Source organism: Penicillium manginii (genome assembly GCF_028828005.1).
Source record: "Penicillium manginii strain IBT 31320 chromosome Unknown utg000005l:1.0-5665137.0:1.0-5668048.0, whole genome shotgun sequence".
Classification (NCBI taxonomy): domain Eukaryota; kingdom Fungi; phylum Ascomycota; class Eurotiomycetes; order Eurotiales; family Aspergillaceae; genus Penicillium; species Penicillium manginii.
Window position 1 is genome coordinate 5,428,196 of NW_026643106.1, and position 19,627 is coordinate 5,447,822.

Below are 19,627 nucleotides of genomic sequence, written 5' to 3' on the forward strand. Positions count from 1 at the left end.
TCTGCTTCACATTAGTAGTGGGTAACCCAAGAGCCATTGATGACCCGAGAACGATTGACACACCCGACGCGGCCAAGACCAGTAAGCGCGATTATTGATGCTGGTGCGGAGCACTTCTCGTGGATTTGACCGAGTAACGATACACGGTCAATGAAATCCAGATCACGGCCGAATGGAACCGTAGACGAAGGTATCAGTGATGACTCTATGTCAAGTGATTATTAGTACCGGATTGTACTGAAGCCGATCACTATTACTAGCCGTAGATTACAGCCACATCTATTTTTCACTTACCAATAGTGACATTCCCGACATTCCCGTGTATTACTCCTTCCTGAAATCCAAAGTTTTTTTCGCCGAAGGAAATAGTAGTTGCCATGGCCGTTGCGTAAGAGTTTTGAGAAGGCTCAAATCCACGCTTGGGTCTCCCAATCCCCAGTCTACCCCGCTATCAGGTGATCTGATTCGAGACAGAAGAAATCGACCGCCTTGACCATATTCCCTTATAATCACCTTGATAGATGATGTGTCTTTCCATTTAAATTATTCAGGAGTTCAATACGTGAACGTAGCGCCATCTTCCTCGAAGTTGCCGCGGAAGACCAAAGCTCTAATCAAGGTGACGAACCTTGTGGTTAAACCGCAGCGTAACGATCGCATCTGTGTTTCAAGAAAGTTACAACCCCGCATTCGTGTAATTTATCCTTACAAAGCATTTCAAGACTCCATAACAGACTAAACCAAAGGGGGACTAGCGTATTTCAGAATAAAGTTCAGAAAAGAAAAGAAAAGAAAAGAAAACAAAGGTGAAGCTGATTTCGAGCGGCCCTGTAGAAAACTTGAAGTTTGAACTTTTTATTTCTAAAACCCTGCGGCTGCGGCGATGGCACTGTCTTTTGACTTTGTTGCCACACGGGAGACAAGAAGCGGGGTTGCTTAGTAAAAAACAACCTAATACGGTATCTTTGACGGTCACGTAAAGCTACATTGGATCTAAATGGGTGGGTCTTTGTCTGCTCTAATTCGGCATAGCGCGATATAAGTGGGGCATTGTGGAAGGAGAAGAGAAGAGTTTGGCAGTAAAGCTGATTTCGAATTTTACTGTATCACAACATATACTTCAATCAGATCTCGACTTTCAGTTCCATATTCGCTGAGACTTCAGCTACCATAAGACCTTCTCTCCTAGCCTACACGGCATGTATGTGTTGGTGTTTGCCGCTATCGACCCATCTGGTATACCCGACTGTCATCATGCATTTCCCCCTTGACTTGTATAATTTGATTATGAGGAGTGCCATTGTTCAAAACATCCACTGGGCTTATACTGTGAAGTCCACTGCCGGCTGCGGAGCCAAAACCACCAACCGGTGGGTCGAGACTGGAGAATTATTAAACTTCCCCTACAGTCAGACCTGCGTGCCGAAAGTGTCCCTCTGCACTTTTCTCCCTCGCACCAACCACATCAATGCACCATTCGAGAAAGTTGTCAAATCCTTGCTCGGGATTATCTTCGTAGTACTGCCAATTACGCCGAATGAAGGCTTTTAGCTCGGCAAAGAACTCCTCAATAGGATTCAAGTCTGGCGAGTATGGAGGCAAATACACTAGTTTTACTCCGGCTTGAGAGCACATCTCTTCTATCCGGTCAGAATGATGGAAGGATGCGTTATCCATGACTAGCACAGACTTCGGCTCAGGCCACCGTCCGCAGTGTTGGAGAAGCTGCTCAATAAAATCCTCAAAGACAGATGCATCAGTCGAGCCTCGGAATACCCGAGATAAAACGATACCGTCCTGAGCATACGCAGGTAATATCTGATATCGCTGATCACGATGGAATTTAGACACTTGGACTGGCGCGGTGCCTAACGGAGACCAGCCTGTTCGTCTAAAGCCTATTCGTTTATCACAACCTGACTCATCCACATAGACAAGATGGTACGACTGGAAATCTGAGATAAAGTAAGAATATTCATCGCGTAAGTCTTGATTTCGTTCTCGAGCCTTAACTCGGATAGTCTTTTTTGACCAGCCTTTAGACGCAAGAGCGCGGCTGATACTTGATGTTGCTGCTTGGATAGCGAATTCGTCCCAGAGAAAGATTGCCATCTCATGGAGATAAAGGTTAGGTTTCTCGATCAGGTGTTCGCATAGAGCTTCTAGCATAATTGGAGTGACGCTTCGTGGTCGACCACCCTTATTTGGTGGGGCTTTGACGCTGCCGAATATTCTTATATTGGAGGATATTCTCAGGATTGTTCTCCTGTTGCAGCCAGCGGCACGTGCCATCTGTGATACAGACAGCTCTCCACTATGGATCATGTCAGAGATAAGCTCATGCTTTGAGGGGGCTAAGTTTGGTGCCATGCCGATGTGACCACTCAGAATGATGGTTGAGCTCTTCGTGTACAGAGAGATCATCTTTTGAGGTGGGGTAAAGAGGTGTTGGGCGTAAAAAGTTACAAGCGAATACAACCCCACCATAACGGTGGGTACAGTGTGTAAGAAACAATACAGAACCCAGTGCCAAGGATACACGGATTAATTCCCGAATGGGATTTACGGAGTTTAGTAATCCAGATTAAAGAAACAATCAAAGAGTGAAGGTGGTGACACCAGTTTCGGGATATACTGTAACACCTCCCTATCTATGAACAGAAACTGCGATATTACTTGTCACGTAAACATTGACAACCGTAGATGTCGAAGAAATGGACATTGACGGGGGTGCTGAGGAATCTGCTGGTACAATATTGACCTGAATTGCAGAACATGGGAGAGAATAATTCTCATCAATTTCATCTTGGACTATTTGTCGGAATTTCATGAATTGTATTATCGAATCCTGGCCACATTCAGCGGCCTCTGCCATTTTTGCTATAGCCAATTCTTTGCTGAGTATCATATCATTGATCATTCGCAGCTTCCAGAATGGAAGGATGGGTAGACCGCTTCGGCGCGACATTTTGCTATGCTGAAGAGCGCTTCAAGGCGGAAGTCAAAATTTATAGATATAAATGAAAAGATGAAGAATCATTGACTCTTTGTTTGTGGACCTTAACCCTCTCTATAATTTGATGGGCAGACTATGTTGACTTTATATCTGTAGAGTTTTCTTTACTATAATTAATTTTTTTCAATACTATATTAGAAGACATGACCGTATGAGAAGTTACCGCAGCACAGGACAAAGTCTGTTTGACTGTGTTTGTTATCAATTATCGATACAAATGCATGATTATTTCGCAGTATGAGGGCTCACTGACTATCGTTTTAGCGCGGGTTTTGCTAAAGGCAATACTGACTGTATCATCGGAATCACCTAATTTAGCGTCATATTGAGCGTCATATAATTTCTTTGCACTAGCGCCTTCGCAGTGGGCGAAAAGTGGTCAACGGGGCGGAAGCTGGTGTCGCTGCTGATTATGCCGTATCTTGCTATTGTACGAAAACTTACAGCCATTCTCAAAATTGCGTTGACCAGTACACATTCAGAAACTCTTTCCTGACCCCGTTGCCAAGCCTTTAGCGTAGATTATTCATTGGGCGGGAAATACTAAGTTGAGGACTGCTGTTCAATGAACCTGGAATGGCATGGTACAGTACTGTATCTCTCCGTCCATAGGATTGCAGCTAATGACATCGTTGAACACGCAGCTCCGTCGTAAGATTATGAAATATGATTAACCTGGTTGATCCAGTATAGTGCTTCTTATCGAGAGTCCGAGGTGGAACAGACTATGTCGCGAATCCTACAACAGACGCAACTCTCCCAAAAAGCTACTGTAAGGTGGGTTTTTCCAGAATGGAGCATCTTTGAATGTCTTGGCTGATATAGGCTCCAACATGTTCAACCTACGTGGATCAATCTCAGATGAGAGTCGGCGTTGGCATACTGTAATGGATTCCTCCGCAATAGCAATTCTCAAATAGCTCGGCGAGCCTCATAAACAGCAAATGTAACTAGTCTATCCTCCTCTAACTCCCCCTTTGATAGTAATGCGTTCAACAACTTTCCAGGAAAGATATCCTCTCGGCTTATTCCATCTACAAGCGGCGTCCGCATGGGCTGCAAAGAGTCCAGGAGCTGGCCGGGATCATATCCTTGCGAAAACACCGCCTCTTTGTACCGCGAGAAGGCAATGCTTTGGAAGTCCACTGGGAGCTGCCAAGCCTTGCATAAATGATATACAGAAACATCGATAAGCAGTCTCTCCGAGTCTGTACTGCATTTGTCAGCTTTGGGGGATCAGTTATAATGTCGAATTAGTACAATACATCCAGTACTGTGCTGTAGCTTGTCAGATGAAGAAAGATCTTACCTGGAATTTCTGTCTTCTCCAGGTGGTAAGAGTATGCACCGAGATAGATCAATTCCAATGTCCGTAATACGGTGTGTACATCCACAGAATGAACATAATAAGTACGTCTGCCACCTGACTGGGCACTTTGCTCAAACATCCTGTTGAGATATGGGCTTTCAGAAGCGATTATTGATGTGTGTACTTTGATTTGGTGGTTCTGAGCAAATATGAGAGCGTCATGACCGGTTTTAGCATACCAAAGTCTCCCCCGTATGGCATGGACGAGCATCTTGGATTTTGGGACCATTTTTACCTTGATTATCAAGTGTTTATCCTTAAACTTCTCCGAATTTATCTATCAATGTTCAACGGGCAACTCTATCATAACGCAATATTCATTTTTGCAGGTATGGTAGTTCAACATGGCGATCAGTGACCCAACTAGCTCATCACCAAAAATATCGACTTTTATCGACTGATTTCTCTTTGGCATCCCATGCGCTGTGAAATAGCAACTCAATGAGATTACTGTATAGTACCTTACCGTGGGGCCATGGATAACCCTCTCATTCTTGCTATTTGTATGGCGAGTTTGGCGATCATACTGGCTTTTGCCCGACGATATCTCCGTCCGGCTTCCTTGAGCAGTCTCCTCCCAGACTTCTTAGTGAGACATTTTATCTACCCCTACTGTCTCTCTCGTCACCGATTAGTTGGGCCATGGACACGTTGGGATACCCTTCTCGCTATAAGCTACTCTATCATCAATACTCTCTGCCTCTTACTTCCTCGGCCATCAATCGATCACATCTCCCGCATGGCAGGTCAAATTGCACTACTGAACACCCTTTTCCTGTTCACGCCGAATATAATGCTCTTCGCTGATATCCTTGGTATGTCATTGTCCACATATCGAAAGCTTCATCGTCTGTTAGCAGTTACGGCTCTACTCATGATGTGCCTACATGTCATAATTGAGGCCCCAAATGCCACTGGTTCTTTATCCGGCAAAATCGATAATAGCTTTTGGGCAATATTGGTAAGCTGGCGTACAATCTATGTATCCGGATACAGTACTCAGATCATTGCAGGGGTCTCTATCTTTGATTTTAACGATACTTTCAACCCTGTCATTGATTCAACGTGTGGCATATGACCTTCTACTACGGGTACATCAGGCTTTAGCTGTTTTCTTCCTTTATGCTGCATGGATGCATGTGCCCGCAGATAGAACCATTTTGGTGCTAGCCATTTGCCTCTCTGTCATTGTGCTCTTCGGTGCCCTCCTATACCAGACATGGTCATTATTTTACTGGAGTGGTATCTGGACTGTCCGACGGCATTGCTTTCTCCAGTGGCCTAGTCAAAATGATATACAGGAGGACTGTAATATCTGGCCAGATAGTGACGCTGTTATGCTGAGTTTGACACTCCCAAAGAAGATGAAAATCGATGCTGGTCAATATGTCAGTCTTTGGGCGCCAACAGTGGGCCTGCTTGCATTTGCGCAGCTACATCCTTATATGGTCGTCTCTTGGGCGCCCAGCGAGCAGAACACTTTACTGCTATTCTTGAAGCGAGAGCGAGGGATATCTCTCAAGATCGTCAAGAAAATTAGGTCTTGTTCCAGGGCTCCTGTGAAGATTTTCGCTTCGATATTGGGGCCGTTTGGTACTGTTGAACCTGTCGAGCAGTATGACAGTGTACTTATCATTGCCACCGGTCATGGAATAACGGCGATAATGAGCTATGTCAAAAAATTGATGCAATTACATGCCCACCCATCTACGCGGACCAAGCGTGTTCATTTCATCTGGCAGGTGAAGGTAGTCGGTATGATACCTTAGAAAGTTATCCCTGTTGGCCAGTGCTGAACAAATAGATACGATGTTTCTAGTGGGCCAGAGATTCTTAAATGAGGTTCTCAGTGAGGATAATAGAACTCAGAGATATGTAGGTAGTGAGAAATTCTAGGTACCTTCTACGCTAAATTTGACTAGTCTATCACAATTTCCGTTTATGTGAGAGAGGGAGAAATAGAGAGCAGGTTGGGTACTCGCGGGTCTATTCACAGAGGTCCGGCAGATTGCAAGAATATAATCAAGCTTGAAGCGGCAAGGTGCATGGACGGAGCAGAAGGTCAATCGCTATTGATTCTCGTATCTGCTGAGACCGGAGTTCGGGATGACATTCGGGAGACAATATATGACTTGCTTTATCAAAATATATCATTGGTTGAACACGATTTTCAGCCATAGTCGTACAACCTCTTTTTATGGTATCAATTTATATCTACTGAATAATCACAATATATAAATGAGGCGCGCTGTACGAAGGAGATGAGCCCTATCAGATAGCCGGGCTTGCATCTAGAAGGCATCACAAGGGGTTCCTACACTTATCGGATTACTAAGAGTCGACTGAGATGAACATCGTCAACGTACCTTGCATAATTCATCAAAGGAATGGCATTCAACTGAGCAGAGGAAACCTTGTACCATCGAATATTCAACATCAACATCAACACTCGGATTCTCGTGGGCCTGTTTAGACAGCTCCGTGGCGACGAGTCTCAAGGTCTCTCGATACTCCACATACCCCCCCTGGATAATATGCTCTATGCTCCCTGTCACTGAGTCAGCTAGACCCTAAGCCCCAATGCTGCGGCATACCAATCTTCAGGACTCCATTTGAATTGAATAATATCTTCTCAAGCCCAATCGAGGAATGACCGTATTGGTTCCGCTTTAGGTAGCTGAGCCCCTGAAGAAACTAACTTTTTATTAAGTACTGAAAATCATTTTTGCGCGTGGTCATACCTGATGAATAATGCTACCTATTTCCAATTCACTGAGGAGAATACCGCACGAGACGATATTGTCTAAAGATATCGAGACATCGTCGTGGAGGTAGTACATTTTCTTCCCGAAAAGGAAACACTCGCGCACTTCGAGAATGTTAGAATGCCTTACATTCTTGAGAATGTCCAAGATCTTCTCATCGCTAATTCCTTGTTGGTGGATCTCACGGACTGCCGCCAGCTGGTAAGGAAATGCACGCGAAGTGACAACGTAGAATTCTCCAGCCAGATCACATCTATACACTGGTTGAAAAGTATCCCATGGGGCCTGCTTTCTAATTATCAATGTCTCTCTAATGTTTTCCCTAGACTCTGCTATATCATTCAGAACCAACTCTTTAGGTGGTCCTCTCATTCCCATTTGCGGTGGCCGTATTCGATGACTAGGCATCTTGCCCTTGACAACTTTATTCTTCGCATTTTGGAGCTCTAGAATATTAAATTCGGTTGTACGACTTGCCGGATTATTAGTTGGCATCTTGTTTAAGGCCATGGGAATTGGCCATATGTAAAGTACGGTTGTGTTATATATACTTCTAACCAAAAAGCACTTTTTGTCCTTTGAATAACGTTCAACAGATATGCACCACTTTCTCATACTGAAGTACAAGCGATTCCCCTGAAGATCTCATCACGCTCCTTATTGAGTTATCCCATAATGAATAATGATGGGCAACGGGCTGGCCTTCATGATGATCCTGAGATTGATAGACTACACAAATTTCTTGGGACTGTGAAGGTTAATTTAGATGATATTTACTTTGATCCTAGTGATACGAGGGTAATCGACCCAGCAAATGTGGATCGCCTTTACGGCATATTTGAAAAAGAGGGTTGTCAGCACGAAGCTCCCAAGCACCGTATTCCGGTGACTATTTCAGCGAGCCAGTTTGAGCTGGCATTGAATACAGCGGGCATTGTAAGGAATGATCTGAATAATCCAAGCTCAGCAGAGCTTCCCCTGCTGCAATTCGAACGCCATGTACGTGGTCTACACGGTCAACATCGCATTCTGGCCGGCAAACGCTATTTAGCACCACGGAAACAGTGGTGGACAGTTGATCTCTACTTGAACGGTAAGACTGAATCGGATTTTTCTGTTGAATCTATCTACATTGAACACTCAACCACCTTTAGATATCTGCCATGGTCTAGAAGAGATACTTATCGAAGAATATGCCAACGAGAAACCGTATAGCGAGGGCCATATATATTACAGACTACGATGTGCCAGTAGTGCCGCTGATACTGATTCTGAGCTGAGATGGACTGCACGTCTTTCATCGAATAGCCAGATGCGTCTGAAATCATTTTTGAATGTTTCTGATCTCCGAAACGCCCTTGATCTCGTTATGCTTATGCCGGGACAACGCCCAGCATTGCGCATAAGTATGTTCCACCGTATCCAAGCTATCAAATGCAATGAGGTGAGGGGTCTGTTATTCATTGCCCCAATAGCATCCGCTAAAAGTAATTTTAGGAATTATGTCGATATTTGAATTATATATATGTCTGCTGGCGGGGGTTCGTCGGAGGCAATATGGCAGATCTAGCTAAGATTAACTACGAGACGGTCAGAAATCTTGAACTTTTGGTTCCATCCGTGGAGGTTTCAAGTTTGAATAGTCTTGTATCAAGTGGCCAGGTTCTCTCTGAGTTTAGTCCTGTCCAGCGAAAGCAGATTTTGCTCAGATTACGCTCTTTTGATGACCGCATTCCGTCGTTATTCTCATTCTTCGAAGATTTTAAATGTTTTGAAAAATGGGCACATTGTGTGCATCGTCTTTTTGAGCTGAATGGTCACACTGTTCGACAGAGAATGGACCGGGAATGGAGACCCAGATCATTCTATATAGAGACCGGGGAGAATGCCTATTCCGAAGGAAATCCCGCGGGGTCCGATGGATTCGACTTAGCATACCGACAGATATGGCTCTTTGCGATGCGCCACTACCCGGACATACCCCAGAGCAGCAAGAAGGAACCCCAATATGTGGGTTCGCTGCAGAGCGAAGTAGACGAGAATATCCTAGCTAATATGGCAAAACTGGCATCTAAGCTCGGGTTTCAGTCCAGCAAAATTCACGATCTTCTTGAGAGGTCACCAGACCATCTTATGGCTAAGCAGGCCTTACTCAAAGCGCGCAAAAAAGGCCAATTCTCGTATGATGAGCATATTTTTGAGTCACTGGTTGAACGGGTTGTAGAGTGCTTCAATGCAGCGACACCGAAAAGCCATGATATCTCTGAGAGACAGCAACTCCAGACTAACCGAAAGCATCGCTGTGGACACCCTGTCAAATCCCAATTTCTTAGCTGTTCTCGATCTTTGTTTCTCACTAAGATGCATTGGAATTGGCTGATGCCCGCAAATGTAACAGCATTGCTCGTGCAGCGGAGTATATATCTAGCTTTTTTTGGGCCATTATCAAGTGGCTCAAATGGTAATCAAACTCGACGCGGTGACGGTGCAGGCGACATACGACCCGCAGACGATAACATCAACGGAGGTGCAGCGGATGCTCTACCAGCTCGCGCACATAATAGAGCAGATCGGTATACACCCAGAAACGCCAATCAAAGATATGGGCGGGGTCAGCCCGGAAGAAGGAATAAACCAGGTGAAATGCTCGCTTCAGATGGCAAAGCCTATGCGGTGATGGATATAGGCTCTAGATATGAAGGTTCCTCTCGATTCTATGACGCTGCAGTGGATAGTATGATGAATGATATCATAGACCAAGAGGCATTGTCACGGAGCGCAGTAGACTGCCAACCATCGGTGACGTTTGTGACAGCCAATACCAGAGATAGGCCTGCACTTGAAAGAGTATCTCATCTCAACGCCGCCGAGGATACCATGATGAATGATGTTCTTGACGAAGAAGCTTCACCACCCAGAGCAACATACCTCCCGTCATCGAAGACATTACATGAAGTGCCTTCTCGTCTCAACACTGCGCAGGAAGGCATAATATATGACGTTCCTAACCAAAAAGCCTCGCTACAGATACAAGAAACCCACCCATCGTTGAGGACACAATACGAAGGGTCGTCCCCCCTTAACGCCGCGGAGGATGATATGATCAATAGTCTTCTAGAGCAAGAAACATCATTAAACAAACCATCTAGCGCCAAATCACTTCAGAATGTTTCTGAGTGGAATATTCCAGCCTCACCCAACCAGTATTCAAGGTCTGATGTCTCCTCGTCATACAAGAATCAGCAACGAGCGCAAACTTTACATCAGCTTCAGGAACAATCAGGGTTCTCTGAGCCACTTCTCCCAGGGATTATGCAGCACTTCAGATCACAAGCTGTCCCTGAAAGCATTATAACAAACAACAAATCTCGACCTCTTTCATCCTACTCTGAACAGTCCTGGGAGACCCCATCTATGGCATCTCGGTTGACTGATGACAAATTATTCAAGGGCAGGTTAGGAGAGATTTATCATTGGGAAACTGGAAGGTGGCATATGATCTTCAAACTTTCATTAGATGAAAAGGAGAGCGTAGAGGCGGCATTTGAAAGATACCAAAATGAGCGATACCAAAACGAGCACCTACTTATTTTTGATCGTAACTTGCGAATAGTCAGTAAGAATTCAATTTGGCGAGCTTTGAAGAAAGAGGGCATACTGTTACTGGTTCCAAGGAAATTGAGAAGCGACGTCGGCAGACGGATAAAAGCTCCCTTTTAAATACTTTCTCAAATCAGTATCTGAGAGAAGACAGTTGTCACATCACTTATCAAGTCATATATCAAATGTAGATTTGTGACAATCGTCCCATGTCTGGGGTTGTCATGAGACAATTGTCTTATATCTTTGTCAGTCTTGTGATCAGTTGATGGATATGACTCAATTATATCCCATGGGCCGAAAAGAGCATCTCAACCTAGCACTGGCACGCTCACAGCCTGCGTAGTACAATATAGTACGTAACATCTTACCATATACAAACTACTTTTCTAGGCTTCTTGAATACGACTTTCTTCACATGCTAATGTCTAATTTGATTCTTTGAATAATCTTCTCCCTAATACATCTCGTACCCATAATTCCCATATCTGCGAACTATTGACCGTAAGATAGCGGAAGCGATAGTCAATCCGAACGTAGACCATGTAATCCCTAGCATCGATCTCCCTATATACGCCTCCACATCGATCATTGGTATTGCCTTCAAAGCTGCTTTGAGTGACATGTAGATCGAAGTCGCAATTATCGAACCCGCCATATTCGAAATGATCGCTATCTGAAACCAATCAGATCATTCCCTTGGATATAATACAGTTAACTCACACTTATCAACAACCCACTTATCTTATCACTATGCTTATACATCGGGATAGCGGTGCTGATAAGAGATAATGGTGTGGAGACGAACCCAATAAAATACATAGCCGTCATCGCCTGCGTAGCCCGCTGGTATACCTTTTCTATTTTGATTATTCCTTCGGGGAGAAGCTTATCCGCCAAGGAACCTTTCAAACCAATAGTATCAGTGATATTAAAAGAATACCCAGGCTTTGGATGTGTGCAGTTTTTCCTTTCCGCAGAGTCTCCCTCGCAGTAACTTAAAAGTCCGATAAAAATTGAGCGGTCTACGTTATTCTTAATAGCCTCGACATCATTTTCTACTGAGCTAGCCAGAGTAGAAATGCTATTGATAGCGCTATCTGCAGCACTTTTTATACCACTCGTGGCAGTGGGTAAAGGATTATTCACCCCTAGGGTCTCCGCACTCTCATCAGCGATCGAGTTAATTTCATCCGGAATCTGACGTTCGCTTATGATATTGTTGATATCCTTTTCAATGCTAGAAGAGACACTCTTTATCTTCGCCTTTAATACGATAGACAAAAGTTAGCATGGGAGAGCATTTTAATCCGGGAGTCTTACCCGTAGAAAATATATTTCCTTCTGGGGACTGATATTCTTTGTACAGCTGATACCTATGAAAACTAAACAGATACATGCCAATAAGAGCGGAAGAGATGGTAAAGCTTTCAAATATCGTAACCTGTATTTCATTTTGGAAAAGTATTACTACTGTACTCTCTGTGACCCTGGGTGCTAATGAACTTATAAGACTAGGATGACCAGTTATTTACGGGCCATTCATTTATATCAGGTTTCCTTCCACTTCTCGGCGTATACTGCACCATTTTATTATGGACTGCTTATTTATGGTCCCCCCTGTGGCAATGTATGACCTGATTATCGTAAGCGTGTACAAGCGTGAATAATGAAGCATCAAAGGGTAAGTATTTATTTCAAATTCTTACTCACATCGTTTGGTTTGGTTGATTTCCAAAGGCCTTCGAAAGTTTGGTTTAAATGGACCTCATATGACCGCATATTGGCGAGCGTTCAACGGTCTGTCCGTGTCCCCGGCCGGGTAGGTTTCGGATTTATACAACACAGTATCCCAAGTAAGCTGAATTTGCTTGAATTATAAGCAATCCTTTCACAAGACCATCCATTGATCATGGACGAGTGCTTCTTACTGAAGATCCTCGGTAGAATTGCGAAGAAAACCGGTCTCAGAAGCGTTCAAATCACAATTATTCGAGAATATGGAGGCCAGAAGCATCATATTCATTCCTACTTTGCACCAAATCCTTTATGGGTAGGTTCTGATCTTGTGACGCTTTTTTCTGCCATTTCTACGATCCTTCGAGTTGACAATTCTAAGGAGGACGAGAAGAAACTTCTCAAACAGCATTTTTGACATTGCCTAAAGTTACAGTACAGTAACTGCTTAAAGGTCAGAAAACCTCAGGTTTCTGGTAACTTGGGTGATCTCTCTCCAATAAACTTACCTATGTCCCACTTAATTCTATCCTACTGGACAGTAATCTCCCTAATAAGTAAAGTACTCCCACTAAAATACTCCACCTAAAATAATATAGCCGCCAATAGACATCAGGTGAATAGCCAGTAATACTAGTCCAGGGTTGACCGCCCTAGAAGCCGCGTCTAATAGCTTCGTCCATAATTACTGGTGTTCCCTCTACAAAATTAGATACAGTATAGTGGTTCCACGAAGTTTTCACTACTAGAGTTTGATCCGTTATATAGTAAACGTTACCGTTTCTTTCTGTAAGCATGAATAGATCTGAAGAAAATAAAGAAGGAAAAAAGAGTGACATTAGACGCAAAAAGAAGTATATATTCTGACAATAGAGATCGTATTATCGTTGTTTAGCCCAGTGTTAAAGAAGAGTTTCGAGAGCACGTGTTGAGATGGCATCATCTATCTCTTCTAGGTCGAGTGCCTGCTTCTGTGACTCTTTGAGACGACTATTGTTAAATGTTCTTGTGAAGACAGATGACTCTGCGCGTAGGTGGTCTCTTGAAATCGTGATTTGGTATTTCTCGTCTTGACTCAGATTTTGATAGTAGGCCCGTGGTATGTAGAGTGGGAGCATCCTAAATTATCAAATAAGAAATCTATTGTACGAATGTCAATCTGGATCCCCACTTACCCACTTTATTCCTTGGACTTCAAGCCAATCTGATTTCGTCCGTTCGGAATGTTTGCTTTTCCCCCCCCATCATTTAACCGCTTGATTTCGTTTCTTTGTTCTTTCTCTTTCCCCTCCTTTCCCCTCTCTTGATTATTTGATTCTCTTCTTTTTCTGGTCCGTCCGATTGATATTTCGCCCACTATGTCATCTTCGATCCTCCACGAAAGAATTTTGCCTGCTCTGCCGTACGAACCTGCCTATGTTCAGCCCGGTGAATCTCAGCTTTTTCACATCACCGCCGAGCAGGTCACCTATGACCACCGACGTCAGGTCCGTGTCCAGTTGACTGCATTTGGTAATCAGGCCCTTCGTGGGCTCTGCCATTATCCCTGCCAACGTATGTACTGGCGAGAGGAATCGTATGAGTTATGGTTGAATACTATGGGTTTCAACCATACAATTGATACCTCCTATCTGTTCAGCATGGCCGAAGTTGGTGGTTGTTATCTTTTTGATCTTGGACCGGGCTAATTTGATTCTAGTTTGTTCAGGGGCTTGATTATCGTACGGATAGTCTTTTGATCGCCACTCGTGGTCGGAGTGTGTACGGGGGAGGTCTGCCGGAGCCAACGATATCCCAATTCTCCCTTCGTTACTACTATTCGGCTCCCCTCATACTGTCGAGGTGCCTGTGCCAACTGTGTCTATCATCGAACTCCACAACATTGTGATTTTCTAGGGCGTACGGAACCTTTTACTGTTTCTGACTATCGAAGTCCGACACGATTGTCAGCTATTGAGATCCTTAGCAATTACGTTCTTGATGGAATACCTGATACCGTCTATCGTTAGCCTATCTTATACTAGCTATTTCGTGATCAGGAAATCTTCTTCATACCGTACCTGTTAAATTAACGATCTTATTCTTGATACCCAAATTTCTATTGTCGACTATGTATCCCGAGGCGAAGTGCGCTCCTTATCCATATGCTTCGACGTCTCCGAGCTATTGTGTGAGCCGGGCTCTCGGACTAGAGAGCTTATCGGGGTGATACATCGTCACAAGATCATCATGAAACTATTGCAGACTATGATTCAATACTAATACGCAAGACTGTCGTGTACTAACCGAAATTATCACTATATAGGTTTGGGGCCTCTGACGGACAGCGGAATGACGCGCTGCGGCTTGCATTTTATGCCGTTAGACATACATTCCTTCAACAGGGCCCTTCCTGCCAAATTCCTTCGAGAATTTCTTGTTCGATTCCGCTGCTAACTCCAGATACTTATAGCTGACCTGCGCTGCATCTGCCTCAGCAAGAGCATGTGCAATTGCGGCGATGTTTTTGATCTAATTGACCAGCAGTTAGCAACTTACATATCTGCGCAAAAAGTTGGAAACTTACCTCTCGTCCATTGAGAGCCAAAGACTCCAAATGCTGGATGTCGTCCTCCTCAACCACTGCGGGTCCTTGCATTGTCCGGGCTTTGGCTAAGAAGGTGGACCAGAGATCCCTGCGGAAGTCTCTTGTTAAATCCTCATACTCAAATACCAGATGAGTTCGGCTCAGTATTGCTTCATCAAAGTGTATACCCCGGTTTGAGGTCAAGAAAAGCACTCCCTGGTAATACTCAAGCTTTCGGAGGAATACAGTGACCAGGCGATTGTGACTATCGTGGAGCTCGTTCCGACTCGCCATGAACGCATCCGCTTCGTCCAGAAGAAGAATGGCATTGAAATGCTTTGCAATTTTGAAGATGATTTCAAATTGTGATTCAACTGCGTGGGAGTCCCCATGGTCGACAACAAGCTCACCCGCAGATATCTGAGAATGTCAGCTAGGTCATTCATTGCACAGAACGGGGTTTTGATACCGAGTAGAGAGGGCGCTTGAAATACTCCGACGTTGCCTCGACAGTAAAAGTCTTGCGGACGCCTGGCGGACCACTAGCACAAGTCAGTTAGAGCTTCTGTGATTCGCCGACATACTTCAGCAGCACGTTGAGCCCTTGGCCTTTACCATCGATCACGTCGTCAAAAGGTACGGTGGGTATAAGACCTAGACGCGTTTTCGCCAGCGACAAGAGCATTGTCTTGGTGTCCGATGGAATCTGAAGACAATCGAATGATCCAGGTAACCAGTCAATGTCCCTAAGAGCACTGACTGCGCACTCCACTAAAATCGCATTAGCTCGAAACAATGACTTCTTAGTTGTGTCACATACAGAATATTTTCTCCTTGAAACTGAAACAGCAAACTGTTGGGCACGCGACTAGTAAATCGGCTTCGCTCAGCTTCCGTGCATCCACGCCGTCTCCTCGCATTCTCTCCTTCTCTCGCTCACGGTCCTCCATGAACATTGCGTCAATATCAAAGACTTGAATGCCATCTTTTTCTTTCACCCCTAGATCGCGGAGAGAAGGTCGGGAGTAATTTGGCTGCATGTCATGGAAAAATGCTGTGTCCACGGTCACTCGACTGTCGATTTTGACTTTGACAACCTTTCCCTTACTCATAAAGAACGCACTGCCTTTACAGTGCCGAATGTGCGAGCCGGCGAATTCCAGAAACTTATGGCCTCTTCCGACTAGGTCTTTCCGGACTTGCTCGTGACTTTGATGGTGGCGGAGAGGGAAAGCCTCAAGGCTCTCGATCGGCTTCGACCCTCGGAACTTTGCCACGCGTAGAAAGATACCGGCCTCGCCGAATTTGACTCCGTCATAATCAATGAATCGGCATTCAAGGTTGAACCAAGTCTCATCGTTCTGTGTGATCTCTTCCCCAGCGTCGAAGATGACACACCGTGGTTCTTTTGTACCAAAACATGTTGCAAAAACATGGGAACCTGGTTTGAAAAGCGCCCAAAGAAGACCATAGGTAATCTGGCCGTGCTGCAGCATCGAACCAAGACGTTGCGACACAGAGGCATATTCGTTCTCGAGATGATCGATAAGTAAGCGAAGGTGCCTCATTTGGATGGCATCACAGCCCGAGGCGCAAGCCTTTAATTCTTTGCGTTCGTTCAGCTCTGAGAGGAAGTGACACAACATATGTTGCTCGATCTGAACCCTGTCAGCTATCTGCTTAAAGAATTATATATGCTTTGCTTACCGATGGTCTTTACTCCAAAAGGCTAACAGGTTTGATGCCAGACAAGACCTCGCGCAGGATACCGAGTAGGGATTCTGACTTGATTTGACGTGCCCCTTTCTTCTCTCTGCTTACCTTTCCCATACGCTCAGCAACAAGTTTCTCTGCAAACCCTCTTCCGAACTGTTACATTTTATTACAATTATGGATATCCGGCAGCAGTTCCCTGAAGTACACTGGGTCTGGAAAGGGGGCATCTCCTTTGTCTATGAGGTCCATCCTCACATCGTGGTCAAAGTCCCAAGGTCTGGCGACTTTGAGAGAGAACAATTCCGGAGTGAACTCAAAATCTATGAGATCCTTTCCCAACATCCGCCCTGCCCTTCCATAGTGCAATGTTTCTTCTACGCGGACAATGGCATCTTCCTCGAGTACATGCGAGGTGCGACCCTTATTGGTGTTTAAAAATTATGTCTGCTAACCGCCTCGATAGATGTAACCCTCTGTTCGAGGATACAGAATAACCATACTCGCGACCAGGAAACAGATGTCGTTACCCAAGTGGAGAAACTGGAGCCACTGCCCTTACGCAAGGAATGGGTGAACGATCTCGCTCAAGCCGTTGCTTTTCTAGAATCGCTCAATCTTGCGCATGGCGACCTACGACCCGAAAACATTTTGCTTGATCGGAACCGATTAAAATTGTCAGATTTTGATTGTACGGCTGAAATTGGGTCAGATTTTGAAGCTCGCATGGCCCCTATGGAAGACTACTCAACAGCGGCGAGCAGGATCAAGGACGGCGTGGGAGTTCTGGTTTTCTAGGTCCACGAACCGAACAATTCGCCTTGGGCTCCTTATACTACCTCAAAACTATGGCTTTGAAGTTTACGGAGATCGACGTCTTACCGAGGATCGCAAAGAGCATGGACGCAAGGTTGTGGAGTTACTGCAGAACATGGAATTTCCGAAGTTAGATGGTGATCCGTTCATTGACGACATCATCATCAAATGTTGGCACAACAAGTATGCTACGATTGGTGAATTGGCTGCATGCACAGAGACGCTTCTTCCCGGAAGAAGCAATTGGAAAGACACCGAAGCCAAAAAAAAATAACCACCCCGCAATTGCGTACTGTTATAACCCGCGCTATTCGCGGGTTATGGAGAAATTTCAGATCTTGTTGGTTTTTCGTGCTCTGTCGCACCAGCGAGGCTACCAAGCCAGAAGAAGTTAATAGAGAAATACCGCATCGCTATAGCCGTGGCATCGGTCAGCACGACCTAGCAGAGGATATCTCTCACAAAAAAAAAATTTGTCAGAACCTCGAAAGGCGCGGACTTCTTCGAATGCTTTCATTGGGAGAGCCAGAGCAACTTGGATTCAGTATCGAGTGGTATAGACATTCCACAAATTGAAGCGAAAGCTCAGCTGCAGACTGCGACCAAGGAGAAGTCAATATGCGTCAAGGCCTGAGGGTATCCACTGGCGAAAAGCAGCGGTAGGATAGTTTTTAGTTCAGAAATCATCGAAATCAGCACTGCAGTCGCTGCAGAAAATGCGATCGACTTATGTAACTGCACGCTAATTTCCGTAAGCTGGCCGAGAAATCTACTCTCGGACGGTGGATACATGCTCATGCTGAAGGATGGATTACCCTAAAGATTGAGCATAAATATCAAGCGCAATTTTCACTGTGGCACGGGTATGTTGCTTCCGTGCTAGTGTAACATTCCGCTTGGAAAAATAGAGCAACATTAAGACGAATGCGTTTTCCTTGGCATATTGAGAGCAAACACAGTATACTCTACAAGTTCGGGATAGTTTAGCTTGAGAAAAACAACTTGGTAGGTAATATATGGTGGAAAATGATCTTATTCAATCTAGACTAGCCAAGCTAAAAATCGGCCCCTGAAACGGACGACAGAATTGGAATTTAATTACCTTGCATTTATAGATATTCTTCCTCCGTGGATGGGGTCTTCCAAAGATACATCACTTCGCCGCAGCCCGTGCAATGCCAGTTGTACCTCTTGGAGGAGATCAGCACCGAACGAAGCGTATTCTTGAGTCAGGCCAGCAAATTTGTATTCGTCGCTTCGTAGGTACCCTTCAACCGAAGTAGCAGCTAGAAGGCGTCGTACAGCATGGCCACAGGGCAGATTCAACGCTGAGATAATATGATCGGACTTGAGAAAATAAGTGTTTTGATCATCACCATAGTATGGGGGATCAGCGGAAACGAGTATTTCTTTGACGTATTTCGCCATTTCGCCCTCCAGCCCATCTATTTCATACATGTCCGCAAACCTGACAAGCTCCATAGCGGCAGAAATATGCTCCTTGGGGCTCTCAATATTAAATCTGATGATACCCCGGTAAAGCCATTGAAGAAGGGCTTCGAGAGCACGAGTTGAGATGACATCATCCATCTCTTCTAGGTCAAGTACCTGCTCCTGTGACTCTTTGAAATGACCATTTTTGAACATTTTTGTGAAGACAGATGATTCTGCGCATAGCAAGTCTCTTGAAACTGTGATTTCGGTGTTACCTGTCTTGATTCTAATTTTACTAGTAGGCCCGTGGTAGAGTGGAAGCATCCTAAAGAGTAAAGTCAGAAGCAGTTCCGTTTTTAGGGCTACATAGTACACTTGCTGTTTGACGAAATCTTGTGCGCTAGCTTTGGATGCCTCGGCCATTGCTGCAAAGGAGACGATATAATTGATGGGTAGTATTGCTAGATATGATAGTAGATACTGTTGAAGAGAAAGGGCGGGGCAAGGGAAGATGGAAAAACGGCGGTCTAGACTCTACATCTATTAGGATTAGTCACCTGACCTGAACTCGAAACCAGCCTGATTGAATGTCCCGATTTTGCACAAATTTT

At 44.7% G+C, this 19,627-nt stretch overlaps 8 protein-coding genes across 8 annotated transcripts; 5 read left to right on the forward strand and 3 right to left on the reverse strand.

Annotated features, from left to right (window-relative positions):
* Positions 1-3,928: 3,928 nt before the first annotated feature.
* Positions 3,929-4,596, reverse strand: N7533_008329 (uncharacterized protein; the record flags this gene model as incomplete). Its single annotated transcript, XM_057104979.1, has 2 exons — positions 3,929-4,224; positions 4,326-4,596. 2 exons carry the CDS (start codon positions 4,594-4,596, stop codon positions 3,929-3,931), a joined length of 567 nt encoding a protein of 188 aa, XP_056959936.1.
* A 528-nt stretch (positions 4,597-5,124) lies between these two features.
* N7533_008330 (NADPH oxidase family protein) lies at positions 5,125-6,154 on the forward strand (the record flags this gene model as incomplete). Its single annotated transcript, XM_057104980.1, has 3 exons — positions 5,125-5,200; positions 5,246-5,346; positions 5,486-6,154. The coding sequence occupies 3 exons, from the start codon at positions 5,125-5,127 to the stop codon at positions 6,152-6,154; spliced, it is 846 nt and encodes a 281-aa protein (XP_056959937.1).
* A 1,671-nt stretch (positions 6,155-7,825) lies between these two features.
* On the forward strand, positions 7,826-8,666 carry N7533_008331 (uncharacterized protein; the record flags this gene model as incomplete). Its single annotated transcript, XM_057104981.1, has 2 exons — positions 7,826-8,243; positions 8,305-8,666. 2 exons carry the CDS (start codon positions 7,826-7,828, stop codon positions 8,664-8,666), a joined length of 780 nt encoding a protein of 259 aa, XP_056959938.1.
* A 41-nt stretch (positions 8,667-8,707) lies between these two features.
* On the forward strand, positions 8,708-10,870 carry N7533_008332 (uncharacterized protein; the record flags this gene model as incomplete). Its single annotated transcript, XM_057104982.1, has 1 exon — positions 8,708-10,870. The coding sequence occupies one exon, from the start codon at positions 8,708-8,710 to the stop codon at positions 10,868-10,870; it is 2,163 nt and encodes a 720-aa protein (XP_056959939.1).
* Positions 10,871-13,845: 2,975 nt separating this feature from the next.
* On the forward strand, positions 13,846-14,175 carry N7533_008333 (uncharacterized protein; the record flags this gene model as incomplete). The annotated part of the gene is made up of 1 exon (XM_057104983.1): positions 13,846-14,175. One exon carries the CDS (start codon positions 13,846-13,848, stop codon positions 14,173-14,175), a length of 330 nt encoding a protein of 109 aa, XP_056959940.1.
* Positions 14,176-14,848: 673 nt separating this feature from the next.
* On the reverse strand, positions 14,849-16,922 carry N7533_008334 (uncharacterized protein; the record flags this gene model as incomplete). The annotated part of the gene is made up of 6 exons (XM_057104984.1): positions 14,849-14,998; positions 15,054-15,473; positions 15,523-15,595; positions 15,638-15,824; positions 15,874-16,729; positions 16,788-16,922. Coding segments are annotated over 6 exons (1,821 nt in total), but the record flags the coding sequence as incomplete, so codon positions are not given.
* Positions 16,923-16,943: 21 nt separating this feature from the next.
* On the forward strand, positions 16,944-17,564 carry N7533_008335 (protein kinase; the record flags this gene model as incomplete). The annotated part of the gene is made up of 2 exons (XM_057104985.1): positions 16,944-17,181; positions 17,233-17,564. 2 exons carry the CDS (start codon positions 16,944-16,946, stop codon positions 17,562-17,564), a joined length of 570 nt encoding a protein of 189 aa, XP_056959942.1.
* Positions 17,565-18,680: 1,116 nt separating this feature from the next.
* N7533_008336 (uncharacterized protein) lies at positions 18,681-19,439 on the reverse strand (the record flags this gene model as incomplete). Its single annotated transcript, XM_057104986.1, has 2 exons — positions 18,681-19,341; positions 19,390-19,439. 2 exons carry the CDS (start codon positions 19,437-19,439, stop codon positions 18,681-18,683), a joined length of 711 nt encoding a protein of 236 aa, XP_056959943.1.
* Between the last annotated feature and the right edge of the window lie 188 nt (positions 19,440-19,627).